Below are 22,054 nucleotides of genomic sequence, written 5' to 3'. Positions count from 1 at the left end.
CTATTTTACATGTCAATAAATACTACTGAAATTGTGTGGAAATGAAATATTTGCAGTGAATTTGAATGTGTTGTTTTGATGTTTTTCTCTAGTCTATTGCTTACTTTAAGACCTATGTTAATCTATTGTAAATGTCAGGGGTGCTTCGTCGGTACAAGGGTGAAACGGTTGGTGTGGTTTGTCTCGCTTCCACTGGCGTTTCTAATTCTATGAAACATGAGGTGAGGGCAAAGCCGATGGGAAGGGCTGGCAAGGATGACAAGGAAACAGTCGAGTCCCTGGGTGCTAAAGACTCATCAATTAAAAACGGATAATGCCAATGTTCTTACAAAATATCCCACAGAGCACGATGTTAGGTGTTGCCGTCTTCATCCAACTGCGTAACAAGGGACAGATAGTACAATTCCCACCACCCACAGAATAATTACGCAAATTGTAGAATCGATCCAGGCGAACGTCCTTGATGAGTTTCAAATGGTCAACTGAGATGCCCCGCCAATGCTCCACAACATAGAAACTGCCACGAGTTCCACAACATAGAAACTGCCAAGAGTTACACAATGGATGAGTTCGTAGAAAATCACAACGGTTTTTAATGGACACTTGAAACTAACTAAAGTCTTACCTTGGATGTAGAAAATGATTTTTCTGAAAGCCATTGTTTTGATGGAGGTTCAATTCAACTTAAGAGCGTCCTGCAGAGTTCCGAGATCCAAATGTTCGACCTTCGAAGTCTTGTTCTTTTTTCAGAATAGCGTTCCTTTGTCTACACCCTTTCAACTATGCTTCAAGCTTTCCACCCAGGTAGCTGTTGACACAGATCCAACAGAATGATCCACAAAGAACAGCGAAGGTCCTTTCCCAAAGTTTGATGCAACAGAGGTAACAAAAAATCCTGATGGTTGTACAGAAGACAACAAAGATTTTCCTAAAGTTGTTTTGATACAATTTGTCACAAAGGACAAAGAATTCTTTCCAAAACGTTTTGGGAGCTCTAGTCCAGTCTTGGGCGACTCTGTGCCACCTACAATTCGTTTGGTTAGACACGGGTGTAATTATCACTCTCTGTATCTTGATATAAACATTGTGCTTGTGATAAAAATGTTGATTACTGATAAACAGGTCAGATATACAGCTGTTATCAAAAATATCAAAGATATCACAAATAAGGTGGAGCAAAACACCAAGAAAGTGTGCCAGACATGGTCATATACGCCTACAGCTGTTATCAAATCAAATATTAGAAATAAGGTAGAGCAAAATCGCGACGTGCCAGGCATGATAAGGCATGATCATATACACCCACTGTGACTACATCTAAACCAAGGAATTTTGGATGACTGAAAAACCTAGAATTTAGATGAAAAATGTATCCTCTTTGAGAATTGAGAATACATAACTTCGGATCACAGTTAAGGATCCTTTCAACCAGCTGATCCTTGTCCAAAACTCTTGACATTGATCTTTCCTGGATATCTCTACCCATTTACAGCTGGGTCAACTGGAATTATGAATGAATTCTAACTTATATAAGGTAAACAGACTTTCACAAACTGATCGAAATAAGAACCCACATCGCCCATATTTTTGCTTGATGTAAGTAAGCAGGAAAAGAGGAGAATATAAATAACATAATTTAATACAACAAAATAATAAACTGTATATTAACATCAAGGTAATTATGAAAAAGGTACAAAAATAAACAGAACACAAACGTCATGCGAACGTAATTTTACCACATTCCTTAAAGACATAATAATAGTAGTAAGATATTTTTCATTGGTCTACCATGGTGAATTTTAGTTTAAAACAACACATTGTCTATTGGGAACTTAGTAACAAAACAGTTATTAGACTTTTCACCTTTTATAGGTACGTTATGACCGCAATTTAAGTCTATTTTGATCACAAGTTGTGTTCGTTTGGTCACAGCCAAATTCAACCATAAGTACATATTTATCGAACATAAGTATTCATTTATCGAACGTAAGTATTCATTTAACGAACGTAAGTACATATTTATAAGGACATGTACACTGTCAGTGGTTTCCTTAATTCGAGAAAAACGTGACCAGATTATAACGTAACTAGTGAATTCTTCATCTTTCCATTATCCATGTTTCAACACAAACTATTTTCATTTTAAATCATCTGTCCTTTTTCTCCTGTTTCTTCTACAAATAACTGAAGCTGGAAAATATAAAATTCAAAATCAAAGCCTTCATCTTCAAAAATAAAGGTAAAAAAATCAGAAAACATTAAATTTTGTTGCTTATATTGAGTACTAAGCCTGTGATTATGCCTGGTATTTTCCCAAGCGTATACCTGTTTCTCATAGCATCTTCTAGATATAAGAAAGGTTTACTATCTGTAGTAGGGTTCGAATGCCAGTTTAGATTAATCTTGTTTCAGGGTTACCTTAAAATAATCTGACTTCATAGCTCGTAAAGGAACTAACAAGGGATCTTTTAAAACAGTTTGGCTCTCTTCTGCTTCTATCCATGGAAAATCCTGAAATAACATAGTTTACAGTGATGTCTGTAGTAAATGATAAAATCTAAAGTGATGTCCGTAGTAAATCATAAAGAATTAATGTGATGTCTGTAATAAATCAACAAATTTATAATGTCAATGTTGGTAGTAAATGATAAAGATCTAATGTGATGTTTGTAGTAAATCATAAAGAATTCAGTGATGTCTGTAGAAAATCATAAAGTTTACAGTGATGTCTGTAGTAGGTCAAAGTTTTAAAGAAATATTTGTAGCAAACCATGAATTGTAATGTTGAAAGTGATGCCTGAAGTACAGTGATGCCTGAAGCAAAGTGATGTCTGTAGTAAATCATTTACTAGCAGTACTATACCTTAGTTTGTTTTTCCTCTATTTTACCCACAGCTGAGTCTCGTGTGTGAATATGAACAGTCCATGTACAGTCTAGAATATAATAAAATACAAAGTGAACAGAGTTAACTCACTGAACAGGAGAAGTCAATCTACATTACTCCCAGAAGTTGTTCAAGAAAGTGGGACTTAGGACTTAGGACTTTCAGATTATGCATCTATATCTCACTAAATAGTTTGAAATACAGCAGAAACATTAGGGAAGTAAATTACAGAGTCGCAGAAGTTTTATACAGCATTATACATGGGTAAATTGATTTTTCTAGTGTATAATGGGAAAAGGAAGGGGTGCGTATTATACACGGGTGCGCATTATATTCGGAAATATATGGTACGTACCCTCTGGTAAAGGTTTCAACATGGCATCACAAACTGTTAATTTTAATAAAAACGATCTGAGAGAGGCCTCCATTTCAAACAGATATTCATCACTAGAATGAAGTAATACAAGAAATTTGAAAGGTTTTTATAAATAACACACTTCAATTCCCTGCCCATCTATCAAGTTATTACGAATACAGTCAATCAGAGCCCTGGACAGAAAGACTGTAAACATTAGTTTTTACAGACTTTCTATCGACGCCTCTGATTGGATGTATTCATTAGCTTACAATCCAATCCAATCCAATCGCTGCACTTTCAAACTTCTGTGACACAAGAAAATTGGCAATTTCAGTCAAGGTATAAGAGGAAGTTTGCAATAACGTGTGGTTTTAGAAATGTTCCCACTTTTGCTTGAATTTCTCAAAAATTGAGAATTGGAGCAAAATGGCCTTGCAAAACCTCAGGAAATTTCTAAATAAGATGATTTTCAATAATTTCGATCAGACAAGGGCAATAACCCAGAACATACCTGGTTTTATTGTGAGAGACATTATGAGCAATTTCAAAACTAAATCTTTCTAGAGGTGTAAAGTTATCGGATGATAAAATAATAATGACAATTTTCTCTATTTCCCCAGTTTCTAATAATATTTTACAACTTTCCACAATTCTACTGATATAGATTGTCACGTCAGGATGAAGGCAAACCTGAAACATAAATATCTTTAGAACATTTTCAAATATTTTGTTTTGTGAAGTTTCTTTGGGAAGAATGGTTGTAACATTGCATTGAAAACAATATTACGAAAGCACAGGCACAGGACGTATAAGTTTCTAGTTCTAGAAAGTAAACAAGATTGTGTTAATGAGTAACACTTTCAAATCGGTTGTTATCAAGACAGTAGATAATCTGAATTAAGACAAGAATCCCATTTTTGAGATCGGGTTACATCTTTTAGAATTCTTCTTAGAAAATTAAATTTGAGCTTACAAAGTTATTACAGAGGAATGAAAAATGAAATGGAGTTTTATGTCCCACTTTTCTGCAACTGCTTGTAAGGACAAGTAATATCTTGCAGTGCTCAATTGGGGAAATTTTGGTCAGGACAACAGCATTAACCTACTATTTTTCAATCATTAACATGGATAATCTAAGAGGACATGACTCGTTTTTTGATTTTCAACTGTCTAGGAATTACAGAAGAGATATAGCTTACTTGTATAGGTACGTTATATTTTTTCCGTCTCTGAAACACTCCATGTGGGTACAAACTTCTGTTATATAATATACCATGTATGGCTACCTCCAGAAATTCACTTAAAATATCAGCTGATACTAAAAATAGATACCAGATAGCTCGGTTATTCGAATAATCTTTCATTTCCAATTTTACAGAAGATGAAATTCTTGGAATTCACTCAAAAAAATTGATCAGTGGTTAAAATACATCATAAATTCTACATCTCAGATTACCTCAGCACCATAGCTGAGCCCCATCCACCTTAAATAATTACCACCCCTCCCCCCTCTCCACAAGATATTAAGGAAGCTCCTTGGGCTTGCCAGAGATTCTAAAACACAGTCTTAAAGCGTTGAAAACATCTATCTACAATTTTGAGCAAAGTTCTATTTTCCCACCTTGATATCTGTTAACAGCCTCCATTTTCTATTTACTTTTATCTTCTATTCCTCTCAACCTCAAATCACACCATTTTCTCTTTTGGTTTACATTGACCATTCACCAGGTCCCTTGTATGAAAACATATGGACTGTTTAATTTGAGATAAGAAAAAAAACACAAGTTAGACTTCAAACTGGAGTTGTGAAATCCCCTGATATTTGTTGGTTGCATTTTGGCAGTTTTCTCTATTTATTCTGTTCGATTAGACAAAAGGGATGGTGTAAGGATAAGCAAGGTTCAAATTAAAACCATCGCTAGTTAGAACATGGAAGTTACTTAATCAACTATTTAACTGTGGTCTGAGCCAAAATCTTAAATCCATTGATTTTGACACACACTAAAAACTGTTGTACAAAAATTAAACCAACTCCGATTTTGGCCAGACAATACAAACTGAATATCTAGTCTTGCCACAATAGTTATATAATAAATAAAAGAACCATAAACTAAAATACAAACCTTGATTTTGGCTTAGACGTTTGAGTTCGGCACCAAAATTTTGTAAACAACAGAGTTATGGAACTTACCGGAAGTCGTGTTTTTGTTTACAAATGGCTACCACTACCAGGAAGTTGAAATTTGTGGAATTTTTTAAAATTTTTATTAGGGTTTTCGTTTTAAAATGTCCAGGATGAATATTCAAAGACCGAGATTATCGGATGAACGAGCTGCGATGCATTTCCCGAAAAAGATAAAAACAAATCTTTATTTTACATAAGATACGTTACATAGATCCAGGCTAAGATTCAGTAAGGTTACTTTACAAGATATATAGTTGTGTAACCTATTTTCGTGCATACAAGGATTCAACACCGAATTTCGTCAAATTTAAAAAAACAATTTTTTTTATATCTTAGATGTTTCTTCAGATATTCTACAAAATAATTAAAATTGGTTTATTTCGATTTTCTTTATGAATCCTTCACTTTAACCCATATTTCATGAGCAACCAACTCGGCAACGGCGGCAGAATGCGTCACCTATTTTCGTGTACAATGTTTGATCTATAAATAAGTCTAGAAAAACATGTTGTATGGATACTTATTTATTGCTAAAAGTCATTGAAACAACATAAGAATATGGTCCACTTTGTGTTCCATAGAATTTTTTCGGCTGACACGGAATCCGCTAGTTGATCACGTGACTTCATGCGTTGGACTACATTCTAGCAGACAACACTTGAAATTCTGATTACAGCTAGGGATTATAAGGAAATTCGGCTGATAAAAAATTGTATTTGTCAAAGTATACATTAATACATTTAACCTTGCTTGAAACTACTGGATTCATTCTACTAGCTGACATTGTACAAATAACCCATGTTTATCAAAACAAGCAAATGTGGAGATCACGCGAGGTCGCGCATGTAAATTATTAATCATTTCTGGAGATGCATGAAAAATAGGTTAGCACAAAATTAGGTTACTTGACTGTATTAACAAGAAGGTATAACTTCTGATATCTAATAAGAGACAGATGCGGAATTTCCCAGAATAAATCATACCCCAGAAACATGAAATGGTCCGCTATTTAATCAATAATAATGTTCACAGCTTACCAATCGAAATTTGACCCTTCAAATCCATGTGTATCCATAATTATCCATGTTTGAAAGTTCTTTTAATTTTGACGGAACAGATGCGCCACTTTGGGGGGTTGATTTGAGTCTTGAAAATATGTAAATAATCCTTAGTACTTTGTGATTTTCTCTTAGGTTTTCCGTGTAATCTATTTTGTGTCACCTAATTATTAGAAACCCTACTGTTTTGTATTAGGAAATTTGTAAGCTTGAGTTTTACTTACCTTTTATGATATTTTTATCAGTAGGCCTAGTTAAAATAGAATATCACTGATCTTCTTCAATTTCATGTTTAGGTTAACTAAACACATATCAAATTTGTTTTTAAGGAAATCCTTATTTTCTTATACAAGTCCTGTCTCATACAACTGTGTGGAAGATTTAATTTTGACAGTGACTTTATCTCAATCTTGAATATTTGTGGACTATTTTGTGATTTGATAAATGCAAATTTACACCTATATATCAGTTTTTCTAGAATATTATATCATGTACACATACGCACAAGTGATTTGAGGGCTTAGTTGAATTATTATAAAAAAAATTGACTTCATAAGTCATGAAAATGGTTGTTAATTATAAAAGAGACAAGAGTTATTTTCTGATTTTAATGAAATTCTGTGTGATTATACAGATTGCAAATTCAGAAATTCAAATAAACAAGACCTTAAAATAGTAAGCTTAGTTAAAAATTAAATAGTTTTAAGATGACAAGTTCAAGGTTAAAGTAAGTAACTATATGCAAAAGATTCAGGTAGAGTGCAAGATTGTTTCTAATATTTTATGATTAATTTCAATTACTAAGTATAATCTTATACTTACTTATGTCATAGAGCATAAAGATCACAAAAAAATATAATTGAAATTTCAAACAGAGGAATTTTTCTATACAAATACAAATACTTTATTTGATATAGAGCGATTTAGAATATTACATCAAAAAAGGCGCTTTACAATAAAAAAAAAAAAAAATAAAAAAACCATTAGTCATTGCCTATAAATAGTCACTTACGTCATTACCATTGAAAATACCTACCGCGGCAGGTATAAAATTCACGCAGGTTAGTTGCGCTATAAAATATGACCAAGGGTATTAAAGGATGGTATTTGATGTCAAGTTTTATTATTTATTACATCAAGTTCAGTATACCAGTACATCAAATGAATCGCTGTACTACTAGTGGTATTGGTGATCCCATCAAAAAGTCTGTGGTTGGTTATTGCTGCCTGTTTTTTCTTTTTGGAATCACCACATTATAATGGGGTTGTATATTGTCGTCGCCCCTGTCCGCCCGTCGGTCTACAATTGGCTTGTGAACGCAATAGAGACAACAGTTTTTATCTGATTTGAATGAAATTTGGTGTTAATATTTATAATGATGAGATCATTGTCAAGTCTGAAGTTGGCTATATTTCGATGAATGGTTTTTGAGTTATTGCTCTTGACTCAGTAAAAACTCATCAAAATTTGTTGGTGATAGAGGTGACAGTTTATGTCAGAATTTTATTAAATAATGTGTCTTTGTGTGGTTTGACATTATGACATCATAATGATGACCCAGTAATTTAACCGTGCCATGCAATGAACAATATCTGTTCACCTATAACATAAAGTATTCTAAAAATGGTTAAAATATCAAAAACAGCTGTACAACGAGAGTAATGATGTCAACAACAATATGATGTCATGACGTCATCAATAATCTCTAAAACGCATGCAATTTCAAGAAAAGTTATTTGTTAATCAAAATTTCATTCAAACATGTCATGAAAAATAGATTTTATCTGTTTTTGAATACTTGTGTGTTAATTTCCTAATGACTGTCAATTATTCCTACAACTTCCTGTACATTTAATCATTATACAAAAATTTTTGTTCAATTTTCTGTTTTCAGTATCAAACCTTTTGAAAGAATGTGGGATAAAGTTAAGATTACAAGAAAACTGGGTAGCGGAGGATTTGGAACTGTTTATTTGATGGAAATAGGAAATGATATATACCATTATATATACCAGGTAAATGTTTGTGATAATATACAGTATAAGTATTACTTTAAATCAAGTAACCAGTAATCTTGTATAAGAACAGAATCAACTTTAAAATATCAGTAAAAATAGATTCTAATTATATCATTTGAAGATTCATGTGAGTTCTACTGGATTGCTTGCTTGAATTGTTTTCCATCAAATCTTATAAAAATCACCAAATTAGAATTATATCGTAGACAAACCTGATTTCAGATTTAATGTTCAAAGTGTGATAATACAAAATTTGATCTTCCCTTTTTCAAAACCGAGTTGTTACTTTTAAACTAACGTTATTTTTCTGATGGTGACTATGATGAAATTTTCCCACTTGAATTTCAGCTTGCTGTTAAGGAGATCAAATATAGTGATCATGTAGATGGAATGAGAATGATGAAGGAAATTGAAATTATGAAAAATTTAAACCATGGAAATGTGGTAAATCTTATGTTGGCTATGACAACCAAATGAATGGTACTATATTATTATTAATGGAATATTGTCCTGGCAGCGATCTCAGAAATTATCTCCAGGCTCGCAAACCTTCAAATTATCTCACAGAATCAGAAGCTGTAAAATTCGCGAGTCAGATAGCATCAGCTATTATGGTAAGTTGTAAAATTGTTTTTATTCATAATTTCAGCTGAAGTTTGGATGACCAAATTTTAACTGACAAATTCCCAGATGTAGAGATAAAAATTCAATAAAAATTGCCATTTCTTTCAGAGTTTGTAAGAATACCGTATTCATTCTGATTGAAGCCCCTGTCTGAATAAACGCCTCCCCCCTCCTTTTCCGTAAAATAATACGTGATGAAAACTGATAGTTAAAAAGACTGGAGGGTGGCAGGATACTATTTTTAGATTCCAGGTGTCAGCAAATTCACCTGTATCAAAAGATCTATTGTTGAGTGATTTTTATCAATAAATATATTTGTACTGATGACACAAATAAATGTTGTTAACTTTACTCATAGTTGTAACAAATGAAAGTTATGTAAGGTTATTCGTTTGATTAATCTATAACAAGTTGTATTTAATGGGGTAATTTTGCTGATGATAGCAGATGTGATGATTAATTCAAAGCGGAATAATATTTTCAACAAGGGCACTCTTTTCACTGTGAAATGTGATCTGATATCCACTTTAATATTTGCAGATCATATATACCCTGGTGCGTGCGTAAAATAGTCTATTTCAAATAGCATGGACACTCAATCAACAGCGAGAAAATGGGCTTTAAACTGCCCTTTCTCAGCTGTATGTTCCAGGAGGATAAAATTCATCTCAAAGTATCATTAAATAGCTTCCAAATTTAATAATGTAAAAATGATTAGTTTTGAGTTAGTGGGATTTGAGAAGGAGGTTTTAAAGACATCAAGGTGGGGATTTTACTGCAGTGAGTCCCCAATGACATGCTATTATCTTTGTTTGTTTGCGTTATGAGCCTCCTTCTGGATTCAATATGGTTGACCCGTGAATAAGGTATATGGATTTTTTCTATTCTTTTCTTTTTTGTTTCAGTATTTACACCAGAATAACATTATACATCGTGATATTAAACCAGAGAATATTCTGTTAACAATGGACCAGAATGTCAAGCTTGCAGATTATGGAATATCAAAGTAAAAACCCATCCTGCTTTTTAAGAAACATTCACGTGCAACACAAGTGCATTCGGTTTATATCTGTGTAAACGAAATCAAAATATAAGCTCCGCCCCTTAACAGACTACTTTTATCATTGAGTTTGATTGATGCTGCCACTACACGGCGTCGATGTCGTTCCTTCGAATGTCAACTATGACGGTATTTTTCGAATGTGCACACTCCAAATTCCAACAATATCATGAATTACAGACTTATTTCAAACTCGTCTTTCAATAATTGCACTTTCAACGTGGTTGTCCGTCAACTTTCAGGCAGTAGACAGTAAATAGGGTGACCTACTTATTGCTGACTGGCTGTTCTTTAGGACGTCTCTATTGTTAGTATCAGTTCATTAACGTTATGTTAAAATTTTAGGTATTTATACGCCAATTTAGTGCCTTAAGTTGTTTATTTAAACACGTATATTCGAGTTGGTTTAATTATGACCTGAACATTTTTTCAGTTTATCGATGTATAAACAGAAAAAACCTGTGTACACTTATGTATAAACATACATCGATGTTCAGTTCATTCCTTAATTATTTTTTTCACTCTTAAAGGTATGTGGTCACATAATTATATAGGTTACTAGCTGATAGCTTACTGAATCTGACAAGATATAAATCTTCAAAAAACATCCTCATAAAGCAATGACAATTTGAAAATCAGGGCCTTGTACAATTAAATCAAAATAGAAATAAAAGAAATTTGCAACTTTGAATTCTAAGCAGGTCGAAAATTCAGTAGTCGCAGTGAAAACACAATGTGGTACCTTGTTTTACATGGCACCTGAAATACTCAATAGTCTACCATATAGTTATAAGGTAGGCTCGTATTCTATCTATCTTATCAAGTTCGCTTATGACAAGATTTCTCAAAGTAAAGTGGCTAAAACAACCAGTCCCTATTCAACAGAAGGCACTGACACGGGGATAAAGTTTATAAAATTTTTTGTTATGCTAATAGTAAATTTACTGATATTTATAGTAGAACCTTCACAACCTCTTTTTGAAAAATTTATGTCAAGGATTATACCTTCAATATCTTGGAAAATTTCAAATTTGGTTTTCATTTGACAAATTCATTTAATTAGTCAGTCTGGCTCGATAAACAAAATCAAATTTGCATGTTCTTAATTTTCATATATTTTATATTAAATCTCTATTGTATCTCAAGGAATGCCTGACAAAAGCCACAACGCAATTTTTCAATAGGAAAAGCCAATTTTGAAAGGTTTTTACTAAGTCAAGGGCAATAACCGTTCATCTGATTATTACCATTTTCGAACTTGAACAAGATCTGGTCCATATATACATGCATACCAAGTTTCATTAAGATCGAATAAAAACTGTAGCCTTTATCATGCAAACAAAAAATGTAGACGGACAGGGGTGACAGCAATATACGTCCACATTTCCATGTGTAATAAATTATAAAACTTGACATCAAATACCATCCTTTAATACCACATTTCCATGTGGGCATATAAAAAGTATTCTACTAAAGGCCTGTCATTCTGATAATATTATTAACTAATTAAAAATTCATGTAAAACAGTTTCTTGAAAAAACAAGGAATTGTGAGAGAACAAAACCTAATGTAGAGCCATATTACAGCCTTTTTATACGCCCACATCTCTCTATGTGGACGTATATTGTTGGCACCCCCGTCCGTCCTTCCTTACTTTATCAGGAAACGGGTTCTACATATTGTGCTATTGTTTTTGTAGGCAGATTGTTGGAGTTTTGGATGTGTTTTGTATGAATTGATGACGCTGCAATACGCTTTTGGTGTCATTTTTTTAGGAAAGGTTAATAAAAAAATTTTATATATGATAGGTCAATGTTTACAATGTTTGAAGTGAAAATGTTACAAAAGATTTTTTTTAAATATTGATATTATCTAAGTGGCAATAAAGAGTTGAAAATAATGCTTAATGGCAAAAATATTTGACGTAATTTGAAGGGTAATTGCTTGTTGTTTGTTTGTTTGACTTAAATCACAAGTTGAAATTGATGCCATTATTTGTGTTTTCATAGTTATAATTTCTGTTTTAGTTCAACCCCCTGCCATTCCTTGGGATATACAATAAGGATCTACACAACTTGGTACATGGTTTACTGACTTCTGATGTTAACCAACGCTTTAATATGGACAATGTTTTATATGTTCTACAGGTAATATATCAACCAAAATATGGGTTAGCTTTATATAGGGAAATTATAAAATGATGATTGATATAATGAAACTAACAAACTACAAAATATCACATAAGTTGCTTATTTAAGCTGAAATAAGATAGAATTAATGTCATGGGATTATTTTTGTATTTTTTCGGGTGCATATTATTTACAGTGACAGATTTTTATTTCACTCATTCATTTGATTGAAAATACTTACAGGATTGTAAAGAAGTTTTCTAAACTTTTTATGTGTATTGGGGACACTGACAGCATTAATTTGCACCATTTCAATTTTCTATCAGACATCTGTGGTTCTATCAATTCCACTAAAATTAACATGTTTTATGACATCACCCCCTCAAAAGTATTGAACGGGTAAAGTCATGACACATTTTGTTTTAGTGGAATTGTGCAAAATTGACGCTATCAGTGTCCCCAATACACATAAAAAATTTAGAAAACCTCTTTACTATCCCTTTAATTCTTGTATCTAAAACTAAAGGCAATTTACAGTGCTGTTGTACATTGTAAAAAATGGATATAAAGATAAAAATGCCACAGAAATAGTACTCTACAGAATTTGAAACCGTTTTGTTTCCTATGTATGATCAGAACTTGATTATTTTTTGAAAATTTCTAGAGAGAACTTGTCTAATGGAACTTGATTTTGAATGTGACCTGTTTAAAATTTACCACATTAGAAAAATAGAATTTTAAAGTGTTGCCACTTGACTACCAAATGAGCAAAATCTTGGATGGATCAGATCAAAGCATTTATTGTAGAATAGTCTCATTTCTCAAGTCAGCGGTCAATTTGTATTTTCTATCTTGAATGATATATTTGTATATTTCAGAAGATGGGGACAATTGTTCCTCAAAATCTACTGCTAGCACCAGTAATTCTAAATTTACCTTCCGATATTGGTGTAATGGAAGCTCTCAAAAATTTTAAAATGGAACAATATCTGAAAGTCAATCAGTAGTATTGTTCCCAACTCACTATCAAAATTGGATCCTTCCTATGTGACTTCGCCCAAAATCAATTTTCAGAGTTCAACAAACTTAAGTTAAGGCTCCATGAAATTGAGAAGTCTGACTGCATATAAGACTTTTTATAACTACAGATGTCAAAGTAACTAATTACTGTCAATTTTTAATGCCCAAACTATTTAAAAGGCTTATGTAAACTTTTTAACTTTGTTATGGTCTTTGAATAAAAACTACTGTGTGGATTTAAGCAAAATAAACTGGTTTCAACTAAAAATATTGAGTCCCTATGAAGCCCAACATCAAAACTAGTTTCAGCTGCTTAATGAACTCGAACTAGCAGACTGTCCAGCGGCCCTAAAATTCTTAAAAGAATCTGGCTCAAGTTGTTCCAATAAACAGGGCGCTACCCACCAATGTATTTGTTATCTTCTCAAATTGACCAGAAAGAGCTAGCTATAAGACTTAGACTGAGTCCCTATGAAGCCCAACATCAAAACTAGTTTCAGCTGCTTAATGAACTCGAACTAGCAGACTGTCCAGCGGCCCTAAAATTCCTAAAAGAGTCTGGCTCAAGTTTTTTTGGTTCTTAAGTGTCAACAGCCTGTAGCAGAAACTAGTGGCAGCCACTGACTGATGTTTGAAATGAAATGAATGGAGTTTTACATCCAATATTGCACCTGACTAGGCTAGTGATGACGGGCAGTGTGCAATGAGGGAAATTTTGCCAGGACAGTAGCATTAGTCTACTCTTTTTCAGTTAGAAAGCTTCACAAATATCTGATAGCTATTTTGAAAGTTGTTGGCTGGTGTGGAGACAGAAAAACTAGACCCTGTTTTGTGGATATTTTCTGCACCTCAGAGAAGGAGGGTGTTTAAAACATATTATTTATTTAAATCAGATCTGCCAAAACCCAAATATATTTTGAAAGATGAATATTTTCTCTCTGAACTTTTGGCTGCGCATAGAGTTTTAAATGGCCGATTCTAGATCAATTTCATTCAAAAACAAATTTGATGGAACTGGAGACATAAATGGTGTAGGGAGAAAATGATGGTAAGACTGAACTACAAAAATATTCATCTTTCCAAATATATATGGGTTTTGCAGATCCAAGGTATCTAAATAGCTTTTAAAAACCCCAGCACCTGCGGAGATGTGGAAGGTCCCCAATTTTTTCTGTCTCTACACCAGCCGACATCTGTCTAAATAGCTTTATCACTATCAGAGTCTGGAATAAAACAGATATTTCAGTCTACTTAAGAAAATCCCCATCAAACAGGGCCTTGTTTTCTGTTCCTGCACAAGCCAACAATTTTCAAAACAGCTATTAGAGGCTAGAATAGAGTCAGAAACATCGCCCTTTACATTATTAATGAACTATTTTACTGTGGTCTGAGCCAAAATCGTAAATTCATTGTTTCACACCTAACACTAATGTAAACACAATTCTGAATTTCGGCTCATAAATACAATAAAAAAATATTTAGTCTTGTCACAAAAGACATACAAAAAATTAAATAACCATAAACAAAAATCCAAACCCTGATTACGCTTTGACGTTTGAGTTTGACGCCAGAGTTATGGAACTTACCGGAAGTCGCCTGAAGTTGAAGGTTGTGTTTTTGTTTACAAATGGCTACCAGGAAGTTGACATTTCTGGAAATTTTTATTATTTTATTATGGTTTTAAATAGTCCAGAATGAATATTCTCTGATTATGATTGCTGACAGCCATATTTCTCTACGATTGAATTCTCCAAGAAGGCAAAGACGAATCTTTGATAGATAAAGCTTTGGTAACTTGAAAATCATAATTTTCTTTCGCGCCGATGATATTATTGCCGGGTGGGGTATGCAAGTGACAAGACAAGTGATTCTTCGTGGACGCATAAAAAAAATAGAGATGTAGAGAGAGTTTTCTTAGTAAAATCTTACCAATCTACCTGGCCTAAACCCGCAGACACACAAACCTGAATTCAAGATGGATGTAAAAATAGAAAGGCAGCTTGGTAGAGGAGCTATGGGAATTGTGTACTTAATGAATTTTAAAAGTTCTAAACAAAAACAGAAAGAGGTAGGTGTTTGTGACTTGTCTAGATTGTTTGTCATTTGTTATGCTGTGACAGGTGTCCAAATAGGAAGGGACATAACTCTTTTTATGACATGTTTCAACTACCGCTATCTGGAAATTTGATTAACGGCAGGATTGTATCGGAAATGGAAATGTTCTGATAAACAGGGTGCTACCCACCAATGTATTTGTTATCTCCTCAAATTGACCAGAAAGAGCTAGCTATAAGACTGAGTTTGTATTTAGATTGCAGACAAACTGGATTCCCAGATTTGAAAATTAAAGTTATAGAGTTCAAAATCAGAATGAGTTCCTTTGGTTTTTCTTTCTTTTTTGAAATAGAACAATAAAGCTATTATTTTTATACTTCTTCAAAATATTTTCTGATGATAATGAAATTTGTCCATTTTTATTTCAGTTGGCTCTGAAGATTATGGAAAGCGACAAGGGGCCGTTGAGAGAAAGAATGCTTCAGGAAATGGAGATTATGAAAAATTTAAACCATAAACATATTGTTAAATATTATACCGGGCATCTACACAAAGATAAAATATTATTATTATTAGAATATTGTCCTGGAACCGATCTCCATGACTACCTCCAGGCTCTCAAACCTTCAAAATATCTCACGGAATCAGAGGTTTATCGATTCGCGAGTCAGATAGCATCAGCAATACTTGTAAGTTTTAAAAATCATTCTCTCTTATTGGGCTGAAGTCTGTAGGATACACTAAGACCTGTTTCACTTAACCTGTAACTGGTACCTTGTTTTATCATTAAGCTATACCTTGTGACCTAGGCCAGTGTTTTAGTGAGACTATGTTATCATCATTACAGGACACAATTATATGGATAACAATTACTTTAATGAATAACTTGCGACCTTCGTTGAAACGTTTCAAGTTATTTATTAAAGTAATTGTTATCTATATAATTGTGTCAAGTTCTTCATACCCCAGTTACTTAATGCCACTCAAGGAAGTTATGTTATCATCGCCTTCTAACACAAATTATATCTTCAGACAACTGATCTATATCAGCCTCTGTCACTACTGAAGTTTGACAAGAAGAGATCTTCAGAAAACTGACCTAATTCAGCCAGTGTCCCTACTTAAGTTTTACAAGTAAAATTTATTTTTTGCTTTTTGTTTCAGTATTTACACAAGAAGCATATCATCCATCGCGATATTAAAACAAAGAATATTTTATTAACGAAAGACAACCATGTTAAACTAGCAGATTTTGGTATATCTAAGTATGTCCTAATATTTATTATTTATTAGCCACCTATACGGAAATATCAAACTCTGAAAAACTCTCCGTAATATGCAAAAGTTTGGCTATGTGAATTCTACAAAATAAGAAAAATGATAGATATGTGAATTCTAAAAAAAAGATACAGCCAATCATAGCCCTCTATTACACATGCAGCTGAAGTGTTTATTAACAGTGTTTCTGTCAAGGGCACTGATTGGTTCTATTCGCTTCAATCCAATCAAATTACTGCATTTACAAAAACAAAAAGTGGCTATTGCAGTCAAGGTATAAGCTGCAGTTCGTAATAGATGGGTAAAGATATGAGATCAGGTCCTACTACAATTAAATCAAAACTGACTAAAACTGATTTGAAATGTGTAATTTTAGGCAGTTGGAAAACACAATAGCTGTAGCTGAATCATACGTTGGTACTCCATTATACATAGCTCCAGAAATATTTCTACATCAACAGTATAATTATAAGGTAAACTTGTATTCCATCATCTCTTTAACATGTCTTAAACTCTTTCATATTTCTACCGTGTTTCATTTTAGTAGGTAAACCTCGTATGAGGGACTGTTAAATGATTTACAAATCAGTTTGCTGTGTGAATTTCAAAAGTTTTTTTTTTTTTAGTAGATATGTTGTAACATAAGAAATTTATGAACATGATTCTATACAACTAATGAACTGACATCAGATTTTATATTTGATCATTGGTGACTGCTTACAAAAGGAATAAACTCTGAGTAATGTTCTTCTCCATAGTAGATTAGATCCCCTTTCATTAACTCCCTTTGCATTTCTGAATTATTTGTTTATCTTGGAAATCTCTCCAGAAGTAGGCGATTTTCTATCAAATTGATGTATTCCAATGCTGAAATCCACAGTCCCTACTTGTGACCTAGGCCAGTGCTTCTGTAAGAGAGTCTCTTACAAAACCTTATACCATTATTTAATACCACTCAACAGCTAACGTATTCTTGATGTCCAACAGAGGCTAGTGATTCTCAGACATTTGATATACCCTACTACGCATGTCTGGAAAATAGATGAATCAAGTTGAAGCTGCCTTGCATCATAACAAAGTTTATTATTTATAGGCTGATTCATGGAGTTTTGGATGTTGTTTATATGAGTTAATGTCTCTTCACTTCGCATTTAAACAAGGCAGTGAAGACAACAGCTACATTAGACAGAGAATACTTTCTGGACAGGTTAAAAAACTTGTTATAAATATTTATACCAATGGAGCTCTCTTTCAGCTGATACTATCTGGTTTTCTCCTTGTCAGTGATGATAAATGACGTGGAATAGAGTGCAGTGTGCAATGAGGGAAATTTTTGTTATTTGTCTACTCATTTTCGTTTTCCAACTTTTGAGAGATCTTTAGCAGTGCTCAGCCTGTAGTTCACACAGTCTCAGTTGATTTTCCTATACGAAAGACACAACCTGCCAGCCCCTCCAACCTGCATCACTGACAAAGGGAACTAAGACTATTTTAACAAATTGAAGCCATGGAAAACTCTGTTATAGATATTAAGGATAAGAAACTGGTTTTGAAATTTAAAGGGATTGTAAAGACTAAGTGTTTGATGATGTCACTAATCACGAAGGGTCGTATGTGTTAAAGGATATTTGGTGATTAGTGACATCATCAAACACTTAGTTGTAATGAAATTGCAAGAACCACAGACATCTGACTGAATATTGGAATGATGTAAATTGATGTTATCAATGTCCCTGCTACACATAAAATATTTAGAAAACCTCTTTACAATCTCTTTAAGTACCTTTCAATCTGTATAATGATAACCTCTATTTTAGTTCCACCCTCTACCATGCAAATATAATATTAATCTAGAAAACATAGTGGAAAGTTTACTGGTTGTTGATGTTGACCAACGAATGGACATGAATGATGCCTTCTCCTATCTACAGGTATAATATTAATACCAAATTAAACTCAGATACTGTAACTTTGTTTCCAGGATCCTCCTTTTGAATTTTTCATTTGATATCTTGACAGTGTGTTGATCTTGATTAGTGTTAAAAATTTACCACTCTTGAGATGAGAAAAGCTAGTAGTTGGACACCCCTCAAGATTTTAGTGAACTCTTCGTCACAATCATACTTTCAATCACTTTGATGTATGCTGTTATTAATTTTAAAAGAGTCCATTTTCAAAATTAGGGGCCAAAACTTTTAATTCTGTCATTTTATATCTTGAATTATGTGTTTATATTTTAGGGATTGAGGGACGATTCTGCTGAAAATCTGCAGCCAGCGCCAGAAATTCCAATTTTACCTGACAAAAAATCTGTAATGAGTGCTATTAGAAAATATAACATTGAGTGTAATCAGAGTTCGGGGTCCGAGGATCATGACGCTGAAAATGAGGTCATGGAATATGCTGATGATTTTGAATCCGATCCAGACTCGCACTCAGATCAATGGACAGTTTTAAGGAGGACTTACGAAGCAGACGTGGATTCTGTAACAGAAACAGTCAGGTCTACGGGAAGAAAATTCAGACAATCCCAAAACTATGATTTGAATTCTACAGCAAGTAGTATGGTGTCTTCAGACGACACGTTGACTGGTACCAGTAGTACCAACTCTAGTGTCTGCTCTAATTCTAGAAATTTCCAGGATACAGATTCCTATGTTAAAGAGGTTTCCAGTGGTTTAAGGGAAAATTTGATGTGTTTAAACGTGGATAAAAACAATACTTCTATAGATAGTAGAGATTTGAAGGTAATGGCCTGCTTTTAACCGGGATTACCCTGTCAGTGATGCAGGTCTGAGGATCTGACATGAAAAAGGGAATCAATCCCAGCATAGAGCGATATAATAACTTCAAATTTTTCAACCTTGTTTCCATCTGTCAATGATGCACATTGACCCTGTTTCCATCTGTCAGTGATGCACATCAACCCGGTTTCCATCTGTCAGTGATGCACATCAATCAGTTTCCATCTGTCAGTGATGCACATCAACCAGTTTCCGTCTGTCAGTGATGCACATCAACCAGTTTCCATCTATCAGTGATGCACATCAACCAGTTTCCATCTGTCAGTGATGCACATCAACCCGGTTTCCATCTGTCAGTGATGCACATCAAAAGGGCTGGCATTAAAAAGGAGTCTAGTCGTTCAGATGAGACAATAAACCAAGATCCTTTGTACTACAGGCTGTGCATGTTAAAGATCTCTAGACAGACAGTAAGGTTTGCTTACAACATCTTAGGAATTGTATTTGTAAAGAGGTTTTTTTTTAATATGTATCGAGTAAACTTATAGATCCAAATTCTGTAGTTCAGGAATCTACAAAATTGTGTGTTTTATTTTTTGTTTTTAGCCGTCCGAGTTAGATAACTTAGGTAATGGGAAGAAAAAGAAAAAGAAGTCATATTTAAAAGGTTAGATATTATTTTAAGGCTGCAACCTGATGAAAGAGGCTGGGGTTATTTTAAACATCCATGTATCTATACAATTACAGAGGTTTTTAAATGGAATAATATGGCAAACAAGAGGTGACAGTATTCAAAATGTTACAAAAGCAAATGAAAAAAAAATTCAATAAAAAAATTGATAATTCTGTGTGCAAAAGGATAAAAGACATTCTTGTTAGTTAAAGTCTTTCTTAAAGACATAGCCCGAGAGTTTGAGATAATAACTTCAGATTTTGAATCTGTTTCCCCTATAAGTAATGCATGTATGAGGGCTTGACATGAATTTTGATTAATTTACCAGGCAACAATCTTGAAAATTCGAAATGAGTATTAAGTAACCCAGAGAGCTCAAATGAAACAAAATATACACAGCTATTGTTATTAATATCAGTTTCTTATTACAGAAAAAAGTAAAAGCATAGACATAGCTGGGAACGTCACGAAAGAACCTATAACTCTTTATACACGAAGTCAAAAAGTGGTCTACAACAAACAAGACAGTACTGATAATAAACCCTCGGTTTTAGAGTAAGTTTTATTTGTATTTTTTTTGTCTGCTGTACTTTTCAGTTACGTCTTGTAACTGTGTGTTACACTGAACAAAATGAATATCTAGTCTAGAAGAGTCTAGTTTGTCTACAATTAAATATATAGCCGACAGACTACTCGACAGTCTAGTGTTGTCTCATGTCTCATTGCCTACGTGCAACTGACTGTAACACTTACCAAACTGAAATCCTGTTTGTCTACAATAAAAGAAAAACTGATAATCTGATCTTGTCTCAACTTTCTTAATTTGCCTTCATGGAACTGACTGTAACACTTACCAGAATGAAAACTTGAAATGGAGTTTGTCTTCAATTAAAAGATAATTATTGTATGTTCCTACAGGCAGTTCCGTGAAGAAGTTGGAGAAGACAAATATTTACAAGTTGCCCGTCTGAAAAAATTTATCACAAATCCCAAATTATTAGAGGTAAGTTCTAAGTATACTCAAATCATTTGGGGAAGGGGCCTGAATATGGGCAGGTATTGTCAAGGGGGGGACTCACAGGCTCAATTTTTCAGGCAAATTTGAAAGTGGGAGACCAAGGCCAAATACCAACTCCAACCCCCACTAAACATTTTTTAACATTTTTTATTTTTATTTTTCAGCATCAACTGAAAGATATAATTGGCAATACACTATATAAAAGATACAGTAACTTATTAATAAATTCCAATAGCTGGTAGCTGCTTTTATTTACACTTAATGATAGTTTGAATTCTCTAGTATCCTGTCTTTGATCAAACTTCTTGACATTGATTTTAGAGGACAACAATTTAGATTCTCAAGGATCCTGTCTACCAGCCGGTCCTTGGTCAAACCTCTTGACATTGACTTTACAAGGATAACAACCAAGGTTCTCAAGGATCCTTTACAAGGACAACAACTAAGGTTCTCAAGGATCCTTTACAAGGATAACAACCAAGGTTCTCAAGGATCCTTTACAAGGATAACAACCAAGGTTCTCAAGGATCCTTTACAAGGACAACAACTAAGGTTCTCAAGGATCCTTTACAAGGATAACAACCAAGGTTCTCAAGGATCCTTTACAAGGATAACAACTAAGGTTCTCGAGGATCCTTTACAAGGATAACAACTAAGGTTCTCAAGGATCCTTTACAAGGATAACAACCAAAGTTCTCAAGGATCCTTTACAAGGATAACAACTATGGTTCTCGAGGATCCTTTACAAGGATAACAACCAAGGTTCTCAAGGATCCTTTACAAGGATAACAACTAAGGTTCTCAAGGATCCATTACAAGGATAACAACTAAGGTTCTCAGGGATCCTTTACAAGGATAAGAACTAAGGTTCTCAAGGATCCTTTACCAGGATAAGAACTAAGGTTCTCAAGGATCCTTTACAAGGATAAGAACTAAGGTTCTCAAGGA

General features: G+C 33.6%; 3 protein-coding genes across 3 annotated transcripts; 2 read left to right on the top strand and 1 right to left on the bottom strand.

The window, feature by feature from the left end:
* Positions 1–1,621: 1,621 nt before the first annotated feature.
* On the bottom strand, positions 1,622–5,395 carry LOTGIDRAFT_197057 (hypothetical protein). Its single transcript, XM_009067386.1, has 8 exons — positions 5,367–5,395; positions 4,865–4,975; positions 4,443–4,561; positions 3,755–3,933; positions 3,241–3,332; positions 2,864–2,934; positions 2,419–2,511; positions 1,622–2,190 (listed from the first exon to the last, which is right to left on the bottom strand). Exons 2-8 carry the CDS (start codon positions 4,887–4,889, stop codon positions 2,143–2,145), a joined length of 627 nt encoding a protein of 208 aa, XP_009065634.1. The 5' UTR covers positions 4,890–4,975; positions 5,367–5,395; the 3' UTR covers positions 1,622–2,142.
* Positions 5,396–6,715: 1,320 nt separating this feature from the next.
* Positions 6,716–13,601, top strand: LOTGIDRAFT_236465 (hypothetical protein). Its single transcript, XM_009067385.1, has 9 exons — positions 6,716–7,213; positions 8,382–8,502; positions 8,854–8,949; positions 9,045–9,119; positions 10,035–10,135; positions 10,887–10,983; positions 11,889–11,969; positions 12,217–12,336; positions 13,197–13,601. The coding sequence occupies exons 1-9, from the start codon at positions 7,194–7,196 to the stop codon at positions 13,323–13,325; spliced, it is 840 nt and encodes a 279-aa protein (XP_009065633.1). The 5' UTR covers positions 6,716–7,193; the 3' UTR covers positions 13,326–13,601.
* A 1,390-nt stretch (positions 13,602–14,991) lies between these two features.
* On the top strand, positions 14,992–17,824 carry LOTGIDRAFT_197055 (hypothetical protein; the record flags this gene model as incomplete). The annotated part of the gene is made up of 5 exons (XM_009067384.1): positions 14,992–15,406; positions 15,822–16,082; positions 16,558–16,662; positions 17,052–17,144; positions 17,765–17,824. Coding segments are annotated over exons 1-5 (612 nt in total), but the record flags the coding sequence as incomplete, so codon positions are not given.
* Positions 17,825–22,054: the final 4,230 nt, after the last annotated feature.

This window comes from Lottia gigantea, assembly GCF_000327385.1.
Source record: "Lottia gigantea unplaced genomic scaffold LOTGIsca_82, whole genome shotgun sequence".
Taxonomy (NCBI): domain Eukaryota; kingdom Metazoa; phylum Mollusca; class Gastropoda; family Lottiidae; genus Lottia; species Lottia gigantea.
This window is presented reverse-complemented; position numbering and strand designations above follow the sequence as displayed.